We start from the raw sequence: 18,184 nt of genomic DNA, 5'->3' as shown, positions 1-18,184 counted from the left end.
CATGGCTAAAAAAGAGCACTGGATGTCGCACTTTGCTAAGTTTAGCCGGTAAAACTCGACTGTTTCACTGGTTCTTCAGACGGTAAGCTCAAAGTAATGATGCACTCTGCCCTGCAACCAAAACATAAAGCTTGTAATTGAGTATAAAATGAAATTAAACATTATAATAAGTAGGAAAAAAACATGTAAGTCATTCGAGTTGATGCCTGAAACCTGACGTGCTCAACAGTCAGCGATAATTTTGGTATCTGCTACTTCACAGCAGACATATTAAAGTATAAATATAATTAAAGTCAGTTTTATAATTGTTTTATTGATTGTTTTAGTGTATTACTTTGTGATTCATTGCAGTTGGTCTTCTGTGCAAGATTAAGAATGCCTAATGCCATTTAACACTTCTACTACATGAATAAGTCCAGTGCAATGTTTGATTTAAGTTCCTTTCCTGCGGGTTTAAGAGAGAAGCCATGTCCCCACACAGCACTAAAAATGGCTATCATGTAAAAACACCAACTCTGGCATGATCTACAGTCTTTCTAACCGTCTTATCTCCTCTTGTGCATTCAGTTCTTCATTTTGTTGAAAAAGGATACTGTTCACCATATCAGAAACACCCAACTACCCCTGTGAGCGAGGTCCTGTGTCCGTCTGCACCAACAAAGACCCTCTTTTTGCCTGACACTGGAGACGTTGGCGAGGTCTGCACCCTGGGACAGAGCAATGCCAGCCAGCCAGCCAGAGATGACCCATGCATGGCATAGTCTAGGTAGGCTGGGGACAGAGGGAAGAGGAGGCTGTGACGTGTATGCATGCACACAGGGGTAAATGGGGAGAGAAGGATCATATCTCTGTTGCTTTCTCACGAGTGCTGGATTAGAGATGGATGCTGATAGATTTTTTGGATTTTTTTTTCGAGGGGGACCATAGAGCCTTGTTGTTGCAGTCCCGTGTCTGTTGTCATGACTTCACTGCTAGGACAGACAGACCAGGTTTTGCTGACTCGCATTTATTGTCTTCATACAACAAAGGGATTTAGATCATTTTGAAGGTCCCTGAGTACATTGGAGCTCACTAACCTTTGGTTTATGGTACTCAGCATTATGGTACTCAGCATCCCCCAAAATTGCCTCTTTGTGAATTAAAGCCTATTAAATCCTTGAAGAAGAATATTCACCAGTTGCTGGCCAGAGGAAAGACACTATTTATAACATCCTCTGCTGATATCATGAGTATTATTTTAAAGGAGATGTTCTAAAATGTAGTTTTACAGGCACTTTGAGTACAACAAAAACCCTCTGTGCTCCATTATAGCAGGCTGAACAGCAGCTGCTAATCCTCGAACTTCAGCAAATAATCCCCAGAACTGTGTGGATTGTACCTATTGTATTTTTGCGGAAGCTATGAATCAAATCCTTGACGAGAAGTTTGTAACTGATGCATGAAATATGCGATCATTTACACAAGGGCAGAAGAGGATACTCAAAGCCCTGATGAAACAGAATAAGTAAATGGAAATAATATTTCATGTTTATGTCTCTGAGCAGTTGAAGAAATATGTATCTGTCACAGTAAGCGATTTTGTTTTTCTGCACCACTTTCCCCCCCCCGTCCTCCTCTGTCCTTTGTCTCTTCATAGAAAACACACCTAGGTCCTTTAGGCACACAGATGTAATTACCCAGGTTTGAGGAGTCAGGAAATGAGAGTGACCCTTTCATGTCGCCTCAGGCTTTCTATTCACGTTAGTTCATGAATCAGGATAGACTAGAGGCACCTACTGTAAGCGAGAGAAGATCAGACACACGATACGTTGCCATGTTTAATGCTGCATGATAGCCCTTTCTCGGGTTAGAACTCCGCCCCTGCTGGCTCGTCAGTGGACGGTGACGACTTATGTAAAAGCTACTGTTCTTGAACTGTTGGTAAAATGTGGCATAGTGGATGATAAGGCCAAATACGTGTCAATGGTTGTCTGTGTAGGTTCTCATTCATCCAGGTCATCGTTATCCATAACTCATTGAGTCGGTAGCAACTTGACTTTCACCTCTCACCCTTCAGTTCTTTATTCTGGTCGTTGCGTGTGTTGTTTTCGGGTTGTAACATCAAAAAGAAACATGCTAGTTTCGACACAGAGGAATATTAGGATCTCCTCCATCTTGGCTCACTATACAGGGAATGGCAGCCAAGTGTATAAGAGGGGTATTAGAAGTGTGCAATTCACGGATTCCCTGCAGTTCTTATACTTTATAAAGATATGTGTGCACATGTTTATAAGGTAATACATTGAATGAAACCTCTCACCGACACCATGTACACAGGTCTAATAAGATAAGTGGTTCTCTAAGAACTAAAACCCCTTTCAACTGTAGATGTTACACAGATGTTAGCAGTATCATAATTGCCTCTTTTTTGTTCATGTCTTCTAAAGGATGTGAATGTGTTTCCTCGAAAGAAAGACCCGTGCAATTATGAATCATGTGATTCACCTCAGTTCTGACAAATCTTATGATTGTTTGTAATGGAAACAGTCATTTTCTCTTGGCCTAATGCAGGCCAAGTCAAAGAATATCATGATTTAATAGGCGGTGCCCATCATCTTTACATTTAAATTGCATTATTAATTTACTTCATTTGAAAAGTGGAGATTCTCGAGGCAGAAAAAGCATGAATGGCTGCTTAATTCATAAATGAATCAATAAGTAATATATAACATGAACCATAGAACTTTGATTAAGTAAGCCTCACACGGCAATTAAGAAATAATACTAAGTGTTAAGCTACAGAGCCACATGTGGCTTGACACTGAAGGGCTTTATATAGCTCCTTCAACACGATTTTCCCTCATTTTAGAGTAACCATCATCAGTCGGTGCCACTGGGAATTTGTTCCAGCATTAATTATAACTAGTCTATATGGGCTGGCTGGCAGAGAGCCCGGCAAGGCCATTTCCTGGAACCCTTGTACATCATTTATCTGTCTCCCCAGCCTTTAGTAGGTGTAAGCATTTTTGTTTCTCAAAATGTGAGCGTCCAGGCCACAGCTGGCGTAATCAACAGCTCCCTGGGAATCGCAGAAGCGACCCTCTCGTGGGGATTCTGGGTGTCAACTTAATGTTGCATAATCTCGACAAAACAGGGAAGAACAAAGGAAAGAATTTAAAAATCTGGTCACATGACGCAACCGTCTCCATATGGCATTTAGTAGGTTTGATTTGTCAGGAGCTGTGAGTGTGGAGGGAGAGGCTGTCACCAAGGGGCGTTCATAGCAACAGCAGCTGCAAGCAAACCATGATTAAACTGTACGGTTTTCTCTCATAATTGTTGCTAATACTTTGCTACTACCTCCATATAACTATTTAAAGATATAATATATAATATTTCTTCTTTTTGGTCATCTGTGCTATAACTTTCTGTCGCCAAAAGTACAAATTAAAAGAGAAAGTATGAAGTACAAGCGCACAGAGCAACCAAACAAGACAAGACAACAACAGTTCCATGCTCGTAATTATCCAGGACCTCTTGTGTCACGTAATCCCATGACATCGCAATCGTTGCTTTAAACCTGTCAAACAAAGATGTTTCCTTCAGTCTGTAGAATATGATGTGTAAACACACATTTGATCAAATTTGTTCAAATTGTTCAGCCCTATAAGCGAGTGTCCAGCTTGCAGGCAGATCTCGGTGACGTTGGTCAGCAGCGAAGCTCTCGGTGAAGTCAATATTGAAACACTTAAAAACATGACTTAACATCGGTAACCAAACATCTGCAGATATAACACTGTAAAGGTCACACGACATAGACAAATTCAAATAATTCAAATTGTAGTCTTATTTACATTTGTACTGTTACTGTGACATGTAAAATGTTAAAATTTAAAACATTTCAATAATAATGATGTTTCATGTGTTGGTCCTGTATTGATCCGTCCGCTGGAGGCCTCCTGCCGTGATCAGCAGGGCCAAAAGACCTCTGGCCCTGCTGGTTGTTTGTGTGTCACAGTGATTAATTGATGAGCCTTCTTGAATAATTGGCCCAGGACCAGGGAGTCATCTGACTGTGGTGACACCAATCCCGATCCCCCTCATCTCAAAACCACCACTTATGGTGATGTATTACTTTAGCTTCCACTTCATCCATTAATTAGCATGAGGATATATGCAGTTTGTTTTCCGACACAGTCGGGATTTTGTGGACAATGCGAAAAAAAAAAAATAAAAAACATAAAACAAACAAGATTTTTTTTTTTCCACAATTAGTTTTTAATTGGAATAATTTAAAATGACTTTAAAACTCAGAGGCCCAGTACACATCGACCGGACATAGGAAGACTTCTACAGAGGTCAAAGGTTTGTGTTTTTCTCCCCTCAATCATCCCTTTAAGAGAAAATACCTGTTTGATCATGAGCTCATCTGTGCTGAAATGAGAAACAGAAAGTAAATCGCCCAAAGCAGAGGCAAGAATCAAATTGATGCCTCTCTCAGTCGTGATTTTAGTTGCAGTACTACTAATAAAAGCAGATAAATATCGTTTGCTATATTCTATCAAAAAGGTCTTTGTATAAAAATAAGCATGTTTGTTCAGCCTGGATGTTCCCTATTATATATTTTATATAGTGTTATGCTTCTTTTCACGATAAACCTATTTTCTTTAAACTGATGTGTGTTTTATTGAACTTAATTGATGCAGCGTAGAAGCACGATTTTGTGAGCAGGTGCAGAGATTTCACACATCAGTTTAAAGAACCTTCGCAGAAGGCAATGAGCATAATAATTGTGTAGGGTCGGGTAAAGAACGCTTCACTTATTAGACATAAATGCTCTTCATATGTCACTACATTCTACAGTTTTCTAAAAAAGAAAAGAAAAGAAGAAGAAGCAACGTTTAACTGAGACATATTATATAGAGGCAAGAATAGTCATTGTGACCAACATAACAACCATTTTATGATTCTCTCTCTTTGTTTTTCCACCATATCCCGCAGGTTCCCGTCGTTTCACACACATCCTTTCATACATTATGTGTGAAAGTTAACATCAGACATTTCCGTGTCTCATTGTGACACTAGATGAACTGGAAACATTAAGATGTTTAGGTTTAAATGATACATTCTGACGAGGAATCTAGAATAAGGGATCATTTGTCAAAGGCTAATGTCCATGCAAAAGGAAAAACAAGTCATCATGCATCATTATTTTGTATATTGTAAAATGAGAGCAATGTTTTGAATCTACCACTTAATACACAACTGAATTTGTTCATTGGTTATTTTTAAAATTTAAAATAGATTTGATTCCATCATTCATGTTACATTCTTTTACAAATAGAGCATTTGCAAACACCTGTGGAATATGATTGATCTTTTTTATTTTTAGGAAGATGGGGAACAATCCTTCCAAATCTTCTCAACTCTTTACTGCGCCCCATTACTTTGGTATCAAATCAGAATCTAACGTCTGCACATAACATAACGTACAATATTACTGTCACTTCCGTGTGTTGTGTCTGAATAATCAAAAAAGTATAAATATGCCTGTTCAGTGTATAAGAAACAATTATTAAATAGGCTTTTTTTTTCTGAAAGCTGTACGTCAAAGAGTTTATTGCTTCCATTCAGACCTCGGTCCAATGTCTTAACTTGCTGTGTTAGCATAATATTGCTGAAATGCATTTAGTTATCTACAGTGTGTGATGTTTGTCAATGCCAGAGGAATTACTGACTGTGCACGTTTAAAAACGAGGACGTTTTACATCTCATATACTATTTTATCTAGTACTAGGGATTTTATCTAGTCTTGAGTCTTATAAGATATTTATTTTATTTGTTAAAGGATAGATTTGTCTTACAATAATACATTTTTTTAATAATATTTTTTAATTACGGTGCTTAATATGTCTGGACAACTTTAACTCACACAAAGTCCATACTCTCATTTTATTTTATTATGATGTTTGCTTGTTTAGTGTCTGGAATAGATGTTGGTTTGTTGTTAAAAACTGCTAAACCAAACACCTAAGTACTTTTATTCTTGTATTCTACCCTGGGCACATTTTAAGCTTTACATTTAGTTTAACTGTTGTTGAATACGTTTTATAAATGTACCAAAGGAATTGGGAAATTGTGCAAATTCCTAGCTTTACGCATTAAAGCAGGGGCGGGGAACCTCTGGACTTAAGGATGTATACAGCCAATTAGACAAATTATAAATACAAAAAAGCAACTCTGAAATAAATGCATAAAAATGTTATGACAGAAGGGTTTTCTTTAGAACCAAAAAAAAATAACATAAAAACCTTTGGGTGGTCAATTCCGTCCAAGTCATGATCACAGATAACGCAACACACTTGCAGCTACAAAGTGTCATCATGGCCTCAGCACGGCGCGGCCCGACTCGACTCAGTTTGGTTGGTTTTCCATTAGTACCTCCTCAGCGTGGGCGCAGTCATCACTGCACGGCTGCATGAAACTGCTGTGACTTTGTTTTACACGCGTCACACACAAATAAGTGACTAGTGTCTGTAAAGCAGTTGCTTGCGGTGTAACTGAAACATTAGAATCCGTTAATTAAAAAGAATCGTTCAGTACTTCCTGCATGTCTGGAGCACAGACTCCATCTGACATTGTCACTGAACTAAATACACCAGACTCCTCTGTTAAATATTGAGATTTTAGACATTTCCGTGCTAAATGTTGGAGAATAATGCAAGTTTTCAGGATTTTTTTTAGTCTTTTAAACTGACCTACTTTTCGGCATTGTTCAGTTTGACTCTTGCTCATGGCTCTTCCAGTGACGACACTCTCTGACCAATCAGTGGCCAGCAGTCTGAAGACGTCACGCATAGTGTCAGCTCAGCTCGCTTGGAACATTGTCAGAGCAGGTACTAAAAAAAAATACCAGGTACCAGATACTATCTCTAATGGAAAAGCAAAATAATCGTAACGTGGCGAGGCGAGGTGAGTCGAGTCGTGCTAGTGGAAAAGCGCCAATATTGACCGTCAAGAAAAGCAAAAAAACAGGAAATGCTAGTGTGTCAACATTACACGATTTAAAAAAAAAAAAAAAAAAAAAAAAAACAAGCTGAAACCTCATTCAGAAGGAGAATTTGTGAAGGAGTGTTTTGACAGACGTAGAAGTAAAATTGTGCAACGTGAGCAAAGTGTGTGCATTTACTGTATTAAACTATGCAAGAACAAAAACCTGCCATGACATCTGAATGCTGGTGAGTTTGCAAAAACTCCTTCAGGCATTTGGCGAGAGGTTTCAGGACATGAGAATAAACAACAAAAAAACAAAACCATATCTGTTAAGGTGTTTAATTTAGAACCAGCTGTTGTGCCTGACTGAAAAAGCAAAAACAAGCTCTTGAAATGTGTCAGTTTCACTCAAGATTGACTGAAGCAAACCAGCTGATAGCAGTATCATCATCATCATCATCATCATCACTACCATTTGACATCAGATGGCTCACCAAAAAAACAAGCAGCCCCCGGCCATCATGTTAGGGAGGTTAATGTGATGCAAGTGTTCAATGAGTTCAGTTTAGTATGGCTGTTAAAGGATGCTATAAAAATTTAAAAAGGTTTCCGACCCCTTGGACTGGAGCATTGATTTTCTGTCCCCTGAAACAGATTAACAATGTGCATAGATTCATATTCAAAAAGAACAAAAACACATAAAGTGTGATATATATATATATTCAGACCATTTTGTACAGGTGTATTTTCCATATTGAAAGAAAACATACAGGTTTTAGTTAAACTGTGCTGATTGGATATTTGGTCATGTTGTGAAATTAAGGTAGACTTTGAGATGCATCAGACAGGTTACAAAATACAATTTCTTTATCAGTAAAGACCTGAATTTAAGTTTGTGCAATTGCAAAATGTTCATTAAAGGTGGTTCATTGCCATTTGTGCTTTAGATTTGTTTTTTCCTGACCACGTAGCGGGGCACGATGTTGGTGGCTTGTGCATTTTTAATAAAATATTAGAATATGAGGCATTTTGGGATTTAATAAATAGCTTGTCTTTGTCAATCAGCATTTTCCTCCATGTTCCTTATAGTGCAATAGCTTGTTCTCCCTTCATTTTGAGATCACACCGATGTCAACACAAGGGTGTTGAACGATGTTGTTTTCAGTGGCTTGCTGTTTTATGATGGCTCATTGCATCTGAATGCTGCAGTGCATGAATTTTCAATGTGTCACTGAACACAGGTCCGGCACATTACAGTAATACAAGTGGGCTCTGAAGAGACGCATTGTATTTGTGCCCAATAACAAGTAGGAAAAGCTAATTCCATTTTCTTTTAAGAGGTGATTCTTGGAAACTGATACTGCACACAAAACATAACTTACCTAAGAAACGTATTTACACCTAAAATTAGATTAAAAGGTTCTGTCATAACAGTTTTTGATGCATGTCGTTGAACACGCTTAACTCAAAATGACCAAGTGAAAAAAGATTCAAGTTTCCATGAAGGAAGAAGGTCTTTCTCTAGCCTTTTCCTTGATTGTAGACATTCCTTACCACAATTTCTACTCGTGCTTCGCTCCATTCCTATTATGCAAATCCCTTTTGCATTGTTGTCCTGTTTCTGCTTCCAATCTTTCACAGTAGTCAGTTCCTATGGCACTTTGCATTGTTCGGCATAATTATCCTCAGATAAAGTTATTGAACATTGACATGACCTCCAACCTGGGCCAGTGGATAGGGGTCATATTTCCGATTCTCTACGGTATGACCTTTGATCCAGTGCCCTGTTGGGCTGTAAGCGTTCAAACTCATGTCGGCTGTTCCGGTCTGGACTGAGATTCGCCAGCACTCTGCTCCCTCCACCTACGTCCTCCTCCTCCTCATCACGGCTAAGGAAGGCCAGCTCGTTTTCATAGCAGAAGGAGTTAGAGCTGGGAACTAGGAACTTGTTTTCCACCATGTCCTTGGCACTGCAGCGGGGGGTGGACGGTACCTCGTACGTTTTGTGAAAGTGAGAATAATCCACCTTATACAGGTTTTTCTCCTCAAACAAAACTGGCTCAAACCGATGGCCCCAAAGGACCTCGGAGGCCAAGTAGGAGCTGCGAGCCTGTGTGGTCATGGCGGTTGCTTCAACCATGCCTTCCAAAATGACAACAATCTCAAAGTCTGCTGTTTCCAAGTCCTGTTTGCCAATCCCAAAAAGGGGGCTCTCCTCATCAATCTCATGGAGAATAGTAATGGGCGAAACCAAGAAAATCCTGTCCAAGCCTTTGTCAAAGCCCACATTAATGTCAATCTGATCTAGAGGAATATATTCCCCCTCGTCTGTGACCCGAGGCTTGATGAGCTGTGCCCTAACATGGGCTTCAACAATGTGGCTTTTACGAAGATTGCCTATCCTCCACATGAGACACAGCTTTCCGTCCCTCATGGCAATGACAGCGTTGTGGCTAAATAAAAGTGTTTGTGCTCGCTTCTTAGGCCTCGCCATCTTGGCCATGATGGCACCAATCATAAAGCAGTCAATGATGCACCCTACAATGGACTGGAAAACCACCATAAAGACAGCTACTGGGCACTCCTCCGTGACGCAGCGGTAACCGTAGCCTATCGTCGACTGTGTTTCGATGGAGAAAAGAAAGGCGGCCACAAATCCGTTGACTTGCAGAACACATGGAGTGAAGTTGTCATCTCCTGCTGGGTTATCCAGATCACCATGCAACAGAGCAATGACCCAAAAGGCTAACCCAAAGGCCAGCCAGGAGACGACAAACACAAGAGTGAAGACTACCAGCATCCATCGCCAGCGAATGTCGACACACGTGGTGAAGATGTCAGCCATGTAGCGTTGCGACTTCTCGTCCATGTTGGTAAACTGCACATTGCACTGGCCGTTTTTTTTGACGAATCGATTGCGGCACTTGCGGCGTGTGTGGATCTTGCCATTGCCAAAGCCGTTCATGCCATGCATGGTAGTGAGGCGGAGGGCGTCTTCCTCAGATGATACAATGCTGTAGCGGTTGATTCTTCCTACGCTCATGCTCCTTGCGGGGCCTCCAGCTGTAGGGTGAGGAGCAGGCGGGCAGGCCCGGAGTCCAGGAGTGCGACTGTGGCCCTTCACCGCTCGATCACTGGTTAAACGGCATTTTAGTCAGTCAGATGAGGAGCTGGATGGGGGCTTTGTTTTTTTTGATCCAATTCCTGTAGAGTGTATCAGGAGAAGAAAACAGTGTGAGCATCTTTTTGTGGCATAATGGTCAAATCACCTTTCTGTTTAACATCAACACAAAGATCAAACCATGCAAGCCTGTGGCGACTTACACCGTTTGTCTCCTGGCCCAAAAAGATGACTGCTAATGTCACCTCTGTCTGTGTACTTTTTACATTTTAAATTGTACTAGGAGGTCACATTGAGCTTAAAACCTGTTTTACAAGTGACAACAAATACTATAGATGAAGAAGAACATAGGGTAAGGCAAAAACGTTTAATGTATACATTTATCAATCAAATAAAGGTATCTATTAGGAGGTAAATAGGCAAATGTGTGGTCATAAAAATCATTTGGGTGCAGCTTTAGAATAAGCCTTTAAACATGTACTTCAGCTAAGAGGCTTGCTTTACTGAGGCCACCGTCTTACACTGACATGTTTCTACAGCAGCCCGAACAGTCGTGCTTTGCTAACTACACAAACGGGCAAACATCTGAAGCCAACATTAACCCAAAATGGCAGAGAGAGTGGGGGAGTAGAAAGAGGCGTGAAAGAGCGTTTCCCATCCTTTCAGGGATATGAAGGCCGTTGCAGCTCCCTGACACGTTTTAGGAAAAACAGGAGTGAGCAGAGGAGTCCTCTGTTGCACTCTGCAATCTCACCAGTAGATGGCACTAACTCTCACTGCTTATTTAACAATGGAGCACCCCAACTTGCCTGTGTCAGCAGGGATTGGCTCCAGTCACCCACAATCCTCATGTGGAGGATAAAGCTGTAGACAATGGATGGATAGATGGATGGACCTTCAAAGCAACTGAAGCTAGCATTGGCTACTTCATTTATGCTATGTTTAAAATTATTTAAATTGACAAGGATTTTGACTGGACTGATCTTAGTGACCAGTTATCAAACCAGTTGCCACAACACACAGTCTAATTCCACTGTGCTTCATGCGTCTCTGTCCAGCAGAAGATTTATCTTTTAATTTGAGACTCTCTATTTGTTTCACACTCCCTCTCTGCTCAGTCTTGCTCTCTTTAGAACCTCGTGACTCAAAAGCCAACTGGCCCTCACTGAAGGGCCCTCGTGTCTTTTGATGTCAGCTGGGTTAGTGATTAAGCTGATCCACTTATATTACATGGCATTTCCTGTGCTTTTTTCTCTCTTTCAAATTATCAAACAAAGGTTGGAAGTGGAGACAAATTAAGTCATCACCTACCAGATGGTTATTGTTATGTAATGAAATAAGAAAAAAGCGTGAGAGCCACTCGTTGTATCTGGTTTGATGTTTTATGAAATGAGTTCTTTTGTTCTTTGTTAGGTGTATCAGATAAGTATTTATTAGGTGTTTTACTGGGAGCATTTCATACTGTATATGTAATCAGTCACATATCCAATAGACATGCTGTGCTTCGCTATCTTTTCATTTTTTGCCCAAGTTTGGCAAATGATTGTGGGTATAATATTTTTTTAATGGAGTGCATGTGTGTGTGTTTGTTAAAAGTTAACATATGTCTGCCACTGAATGCTTAGACACACAATTCCAGATGCTCTATCTGACCCTGTTCTGTACAGTTTACACTATTATTCATCATACCACGAAGATGCAGTACATCTATAGCGTCTTCCCATGGTACACCACATACACTTGCCTGGCACTTTGCCAGGGACACCTGTTCAACTGCTTTGTAATACAAATATCTAATCGGCCAACCAGTGTTGTAAGTACAAATACTTTGTTACTGTACTTAAGTACAAAAATCATATCTCTGTACTTTGTTATTTACATTTCTAGCAATGTTTACTTTCACTCCACTACATTTCCTCTTACTATCTTTGATACTTGTTACTACCAAATAACATCAGAAGAAGAAGTGTTGGTAATGGTCTGTATTTATACAGAGCTTTTCTAGTCTTGATTAGCTGCTTTACACTATAGTTTTTGCCTTTCACCCATTCAATGCTTCAACATGGGATTGCTCAAGGATACATATTATGTGTCCTTAAGCAAGACACTATATAGTCTATATTATAGACTAGCAGGGCCAGGCATTTAACCCACAACCTTCCAGTTGAAAGACAACTCGCCCTACCACTGAGCTACTATAGTTCAATACTGATACTTAAGTAAAGTAAATGTCATATTCTTGACTTTTACTTAAGTAATATTATAAAAAAGTGACTTCTACCAAAGTCCTTTTCTGGTACTTTTACTCAAGTATCCCTACTATGACTACAGCCAACCCCATTGCAGTAACTCATTGCATTTAGCCATGTAGAAATATTTAAGAAGTTGCAGTTGAAGTTCATGGAGAAAGAGAGATGATTTACAAGACTCTTGAACTTGGCATGGTTGTTGGTGCCAGACGGACTGGTCTGTATGTCAGAAACTGTCGATCAATTGAGATTTTCATACACAGCCGTCTCTAGGGTTTACTGTGAATGGTCTGGAAAGGAGGAAATATCCAGTGAGTGGCAGTTCTGTGGGCAAAAGTAAGGCAACAGTAACCCAAATAACAACCAGAAGACCATTTCTGAACGTACAACACGTTCAACCTTGAAAGAGATGGACTGCAGCAGCAACGCACCACACCATGTGCCATCGTATGTGCCTAATAAAATGGCAGGTGCTATGAGACACTGACATATTTATTGCATATACTCAAAGGCGTCAAAATGGTATCTGCGACATATGAGTACAGCCGTTAGTCTTGATTGGGCAGGAGACAACCTGGCCACTGCACTGGATGATGAGCGGCAGGGTCAAGGAGTTTTTACCCACGGGGGTCCGACTGAGGCCCCTCTGGGCGCAGACAGCTTTTACCGCTAATCCACATCCATTCTGTGTGTGTCTGCCTGATTTGACATCTTGACAGTTCACTCATGTGTGCTCCCAAATCCCAGGTGGCCCTGCAGTCTGCTACACATTCACAACCCTAATTCCCTCCTCACTCACACTACACTATTTCAGGTGGAAACTTTCCTAATCTGGAGCCAGATTACTTCATGTTCCATCATGTACCATCATCTTAAATTTGTCCCTCAGGGCACAAATTTGTATCATTATCAGGAAAAACATAATGTAGCGCCGTGATATTTATGTTAATTTATGTATCTTAACACTTTTAAAATCTCTCTTTTTTACCTTTGACCAAGTGTATCGCAGATGACACGTTTTTTGCATTATCGCAATTACAGGACAGTTTGTGCTCTTGGGAAAAAAATCCAATGGTTTCTGAAAGATGAAAATGGTTATTACGGTAATTTCACTTGCACTGTTGCAGGATGCTGGCAAAAAAAAACGCCTGTACACAAGTTTTTTTTGGCTTGTTTTTGCACAGACAAAAACTCAAGCAAATGTTATTTTAAATAATAACGTTTTATACTGTTCAAATTTTAAATGTAAAGCAAAATCTGGTGTTCGTGTACAACTACAGTATTTTTTCTAAATACAACATTTAGCTTTTTATCATTTTGAATTAGTAAACTGAAAATAACTGCCAGATATTGAAAGTTATTCTAGAAAAATGGGCATTTTCTGGCCCTTTTATGGTTAAAATAAGCACACAAAAAAAAGGTCCAGGTAGACATTTTGAGGCTTAGGTGTTAAAGGGTTAACCTTATTTTGGAAAGTAATCAGATTGTCTAATCTTTTCTAGAACTTGAACACCTTTGATCACCTATGCTTACTAATTAGACTTTACTGTTCAATTAAGAAGGTTTGTGTTCCTTGGTTCATCCATGTAGCAGCTGTTTGACATATAGCACACTGTCTAAACTGTTTTCATACAGTTGGCATGACTCTTGAGTCCGAGTATGAACTCCACCATACACCTCACCTGAGCAGCTGCACAAGGTGCACAGACTCCATATCGAACTGTAGTTGTGCAGTCGTAACTGAATAAAGTGAATTGGTCCAATTCAAGTAAAAACCCTCCCGCTCCATTGGTGTCATTAGATAAGTTCTGATTATCAGGTTGTGTATATTTGTTTTGAGTCTGCTAAAGTGCTTAAAGATGAATCGTTGCCTGCAGCTTTCTAACTTGGATTAACAGTAGCAACTGTAGTTAGATATATATTCTTAAATTACCCTCAATTAAATTACAGAAAATCTTCACATTTGTTACAGGTAGAGGATATTCACGCTCGTTTGGAACATTTAAATAACATTTTCATTAACGGGAATTCAAAATACATGATTAAAACTAGCTTTTACCCCAAATTATGCACATGAATGAACAAAACACAACTTAATGTGGGTTAAGTTCCAGCATGTTCCAAACCCATGTTTTAAATTTCCATTGACTTCTTTAAGACTAGTGGTTAATTCCCAAATCACTGCCGCACTAAATCACTTCCTTGAATAGCCTTTTGTGACCTTGATGGCTGTGTGTCGTCTTGGGGGATCAAGAGCAACTTGTGGGGGGGCTGATAAGCCTGCAGATGATTAGGATGAATAGAATGAATAATTGGATGTGCAAAAAATAATGGCAGGGGATTGGGAGAAACAATGAAGTGGGGTGGAAGAGGGCACTTCATCTCGAGACCAGCGCGCCCGAAAACTGAGCTCCGCCACCGCGGACCCAGCAAACCTCCCAAGGCCATTGTGAAGGAAGAGTCCAGGCTCAGGTGTCGTTGTGTTTTCCTGTAGCTCACCATGCGTAACACATCTCATCTCAAGTGACCTACAGGTATTTTCCTATAGAAAGCAACACCACTTCACCGCACAGGGATGCGTCCTGTAGATGCGGCCGTATATTAAAAGTCGTTTTTTGTTGTTTGTTGTTCTTTTCAGCTGTAGTGCAGTCATTTTCTATTCCTCCCATAGCATGTACAGATGTACAGTATGTAGGCTAATCTCAGTATGTGCTGAGATTACATGTCAGGTGTTTGTCAGAAGAGCCGTGGCAACACAGGAAAGGTCTGAGTCACCTTCTCGCAGCTGGTGCATGTGCAGGAACAGGAAGAGTTAGAAGAAGAAGAACTGCACTGCACCTGTAGCTTCTGCACCCTGCAAACACCCCGGCTCTTATTGACTGATCGTTCCCACATGTGAGCCTCTCACTGGGCTCTCCTTGATCTTCACCTGTGCAGTTTTTTTATTTTAATCACTTGTACCCATTAAAATAAAGAAAAAATGTCTGAATCACCCATAATAACTCCTGTTAATTAAAGTGACCATGTTGTGACTATGTTCTTCCCCTGTTGGGTCAAATACAGGGGAAGAACCATTTGACGATTCACTGAAAAGCAGGATGAACTCGTGCACAATATTCCCTCCCTTCATCTTTTCTCTCTCTCTTTTTTTTTTTAACACTCACATTCTTGATACGCTTCTATGTGCGGAAAACCCGAAGCAACACTTTCTCCAGTGGACCCTGCCAATATCTGTGCTCCTCCAGTGTTTTTATTAGAAGTACAGTACAATTACTTGCTACTCCTGGTTGTGTGATGTAACACTCGTCTGAGAGTCTTTACCAGTCAATTCATCACAATAGCTGCGTGTATGAAGGGATACAAAGCAACACGAGTGTTTACATCGACAGGGTCTGTGGTCCTGCTGGATACGCTACTGTCTAGGCCTTAATCTATATGTGATGACACTTTATTTCAAAGGGATGCTTTATTTTGAATGTGTTGGATTATATAACCGTCACAGGTTAGAATACAAAAGCAGCGACTTTCCACATTTTAGAGGCTGAAAATGACTTATCGCAGATCTATGATTAAGTGTCATGATTTTCAACATTATTAGGTCATTGAAACAGTAATGCAAAGATGCTGTATCGATGGATGTCACATGTATGCATCGTTTTGTTTTAACCGATTACGTTTGATTCACGTCTTTGCCTCCGCGCTGCAATTCAGCTTTGTGTTTTAACTCTTCTTGATCATTCCGAGATTCTATAGGTCAGGTAATAGAAGCTGTTAAACCCTGTGTGAGAGCCTTAGACCATCCATTTTCATCAAAATCATTTCATTATTTTCATTATTTTAGTCTTTTATGTACCTCTCATGTTTTATCAACATTCGCACTAAAATGAAAATGCATATGCTTTGGGTTTTTGGGCCATAATGAACAGAAACGGTCAAACTTCAAGTCTTAATTCAAACAAATTGATAACATCCAATACAATGACTGCACACAAAGTAGACATTGTCACCCACAGCCACATGTATATCACTACAGACCTGTGACATTTGACACATATAGAGGCGACACATGAAGTTTTCTGACCTTCTCTTACCTGTTTCTGTTTGTCTACCCGTCCTTCACCAGGCTGCAGAAGTTAATGATATTATCTTCTCTCCTGGTGTCCCTGTTAACCAGACTAAGGCATTCTCTGCATCTGCCACACGCAGCAGCTGCTCCCTCACTCTCTCTCTTTGGTGCGCTACTCTAGAACTGGAGACATCCACTCTGTCATCTTCAGCACGAGGCACAGACCCCCTTTGAATTTCTTCATCCTGAGCTTGATCGTCTCGGCTCTGTGTGTTTCAGGAGCTCTTGAGATGATGATGATGATGAGATGCAGTGGCTGAAGCAGAACCCGGGGGCCACGCTGCTGCTGCTGCTGCTGCTGCTGCTGCTGCTGCTGGTCAGTCAGTGCTGGGTGAGCAAAGCAGGTGTGCAGTGTTAAATGAGGACTCTCTCCCGGTGAAATGTTCAGGTTATTTCACAGAAGGTAAAGAAGTTTTCTTTATCTCCATCTCTCTGAGGAAATTCCTTCAGCTGGTCCTCTGGTCATCCTTCATCTTTACCAACTTGAAGTCTGTCCCTTGTGTTTCCCATAAAACATCACAATACTCTCTCTCTCGCCACCTATTAACTGAACAGCTCTCTCTATGAATCTTTTGCAATCTGATCTAGGTGAACTGCTCCCTCTCTCTCTCTCTCTCTCCATCACACTCTTTCCCTCTGTCTATTTCTTGCTCCCTCCCTCCCGTGGTGTCACAGAAGCTGCCATTTGCAGCCTCTCTCCTTCCCTCCCTCCCTGCCTCCCCCTTTTCTCCTCCCCCCTCTCTCTCTTGCTCTTTCTCTCCCTCCCTCCCACATCATGGCACTACCAGTTGACAGCAACTTGATGCGCAGACGTATCATTGAGAGAAAACACAAGCAGACAATGCGCCATTGTATTGAATCACTTGTTAATCAAAAGTGAATCGAGGGCGACATTATGAGGATGACAACGACGTCCCAAACAATACCAACCAGAGTTCACTCCTCCTCTTTTTCTCCACCACGTTCTCGTCGCAGTGAAGGCTTGGTTCATTATAAGGTCTCCTCTTTTAGACCAATGCACCTGACCTTTGCGAGACCAGGTGAGAATATCGACTGTTGTGTGTTTCCAATGCGACCGAGTTTCGTTCTGTGCAGAGTGTGTATCGGTGTATCGGTGTAACACACTGCTGCCTGCAGAGTGACGCCTCTCACACTTGTCACCAACGGGTAATCAGTAGACGATACAGTGCGGATTCCCGTGTCAAACACATCGAAATTGGAAGTGTGGCAAGCACTCGGGTTTTTCGGGTTATCTATTTTTGACAAGCCACATTAAAGTAACAGTAACGACATGGTAAATAACTGGCAGAACCTTTTCAAAGCCCCAGGTGTCTTCGACGGGGTAGGCTCATGGTCTCATTTATCTTGACTTTGCCGGTGTTTTCTCTACCGACCACTAGCAACGTGCAGTAATCTCTCTTCAATAAGAATGGCAACCGTTGTTGGGCTCCATTACCATAACATTTGTCAACACCATACACGCAAAACACTCGCCCATGGACTCTCTTCCGTCGCTCTAACTACGTCGCCTTCTTCATTTGCTCTGATTGGTCGCAGCGCTATGCTATTATGTGCAGAGGGAATTAGAAAGACAACCGTTTATTAATAATTAATATTATGGCAGAACCATCTTATTTGGTGACTCCAATTGTAGCAGTGTGGTAAAAAAAAAAGGTAGATAATATGACACTAATAGCATGTTATTTTAGCTCGGTA

At 40.7% G+C, this 18,184-nt stretch overlaps 1 protein-coding gene and 1 long non-coding RNA gene across 2 annotated transcripts; one reads left to right on the top strand and one right to left on the bottom strand.

Moving 5' to 3' along the window:
* On the top strand, window positions 1–17,422 carry LOC131448525 (uncharacterized). The gene is made up of 3 exons (XR_009234203.1): window positions 1–82; window positions 568–766; window positions 16,688–17,422. It is a non-coding gene; the product is annotated as an uncharacterized LOC131448525 (long non-coding RNA).
* kcnj12a (potassium inwardly rectifying channel subfamily J member 12a) lies at window positions 7,856–9,961 on the bottom strand. The gene has a single exon (XM_058621071.1). The coding sequence runs from the start codon at window positions 9,944–9,946 to the stop codon at window positions 8,714–8,716; it is 1,233 nt and encodes a 410-aa protein (XP_058477054.1). The 5' UTR covers window positions 9,947–9,961; the 3' UTR covers window positions 7,856–8,713.
* Window positions 17,423–18,184: the final 762 nt, after the last annotated feature.

This window comes from Solea solea, chromosome 21 (genome assembly GCF_958295425.1).
Source record: "Solea solea chromosome 21, fSolSol10.1, whole genome shotgun sequence".
Lineage (NCBI taxonomy): Eukaryota > Metazoa > Chordata > Actinopteri > Pleuronectiformes > Soleidae > Solea > Solea solea.
The sequence above is the reverse complement of the archived record's forward strand: the minus strand, read 5'-3'. Positions and strand labels throughout refer to the sequence as shown.

Coding starts and splice junctions, on each gene's coding strand:
- kcnj12a (XM_058621071.1), bottom strand. CDS start 9,946: ATGCATGGCATGAACGGCTTTGGCAATGGCAAGATCCACACACGCCGC.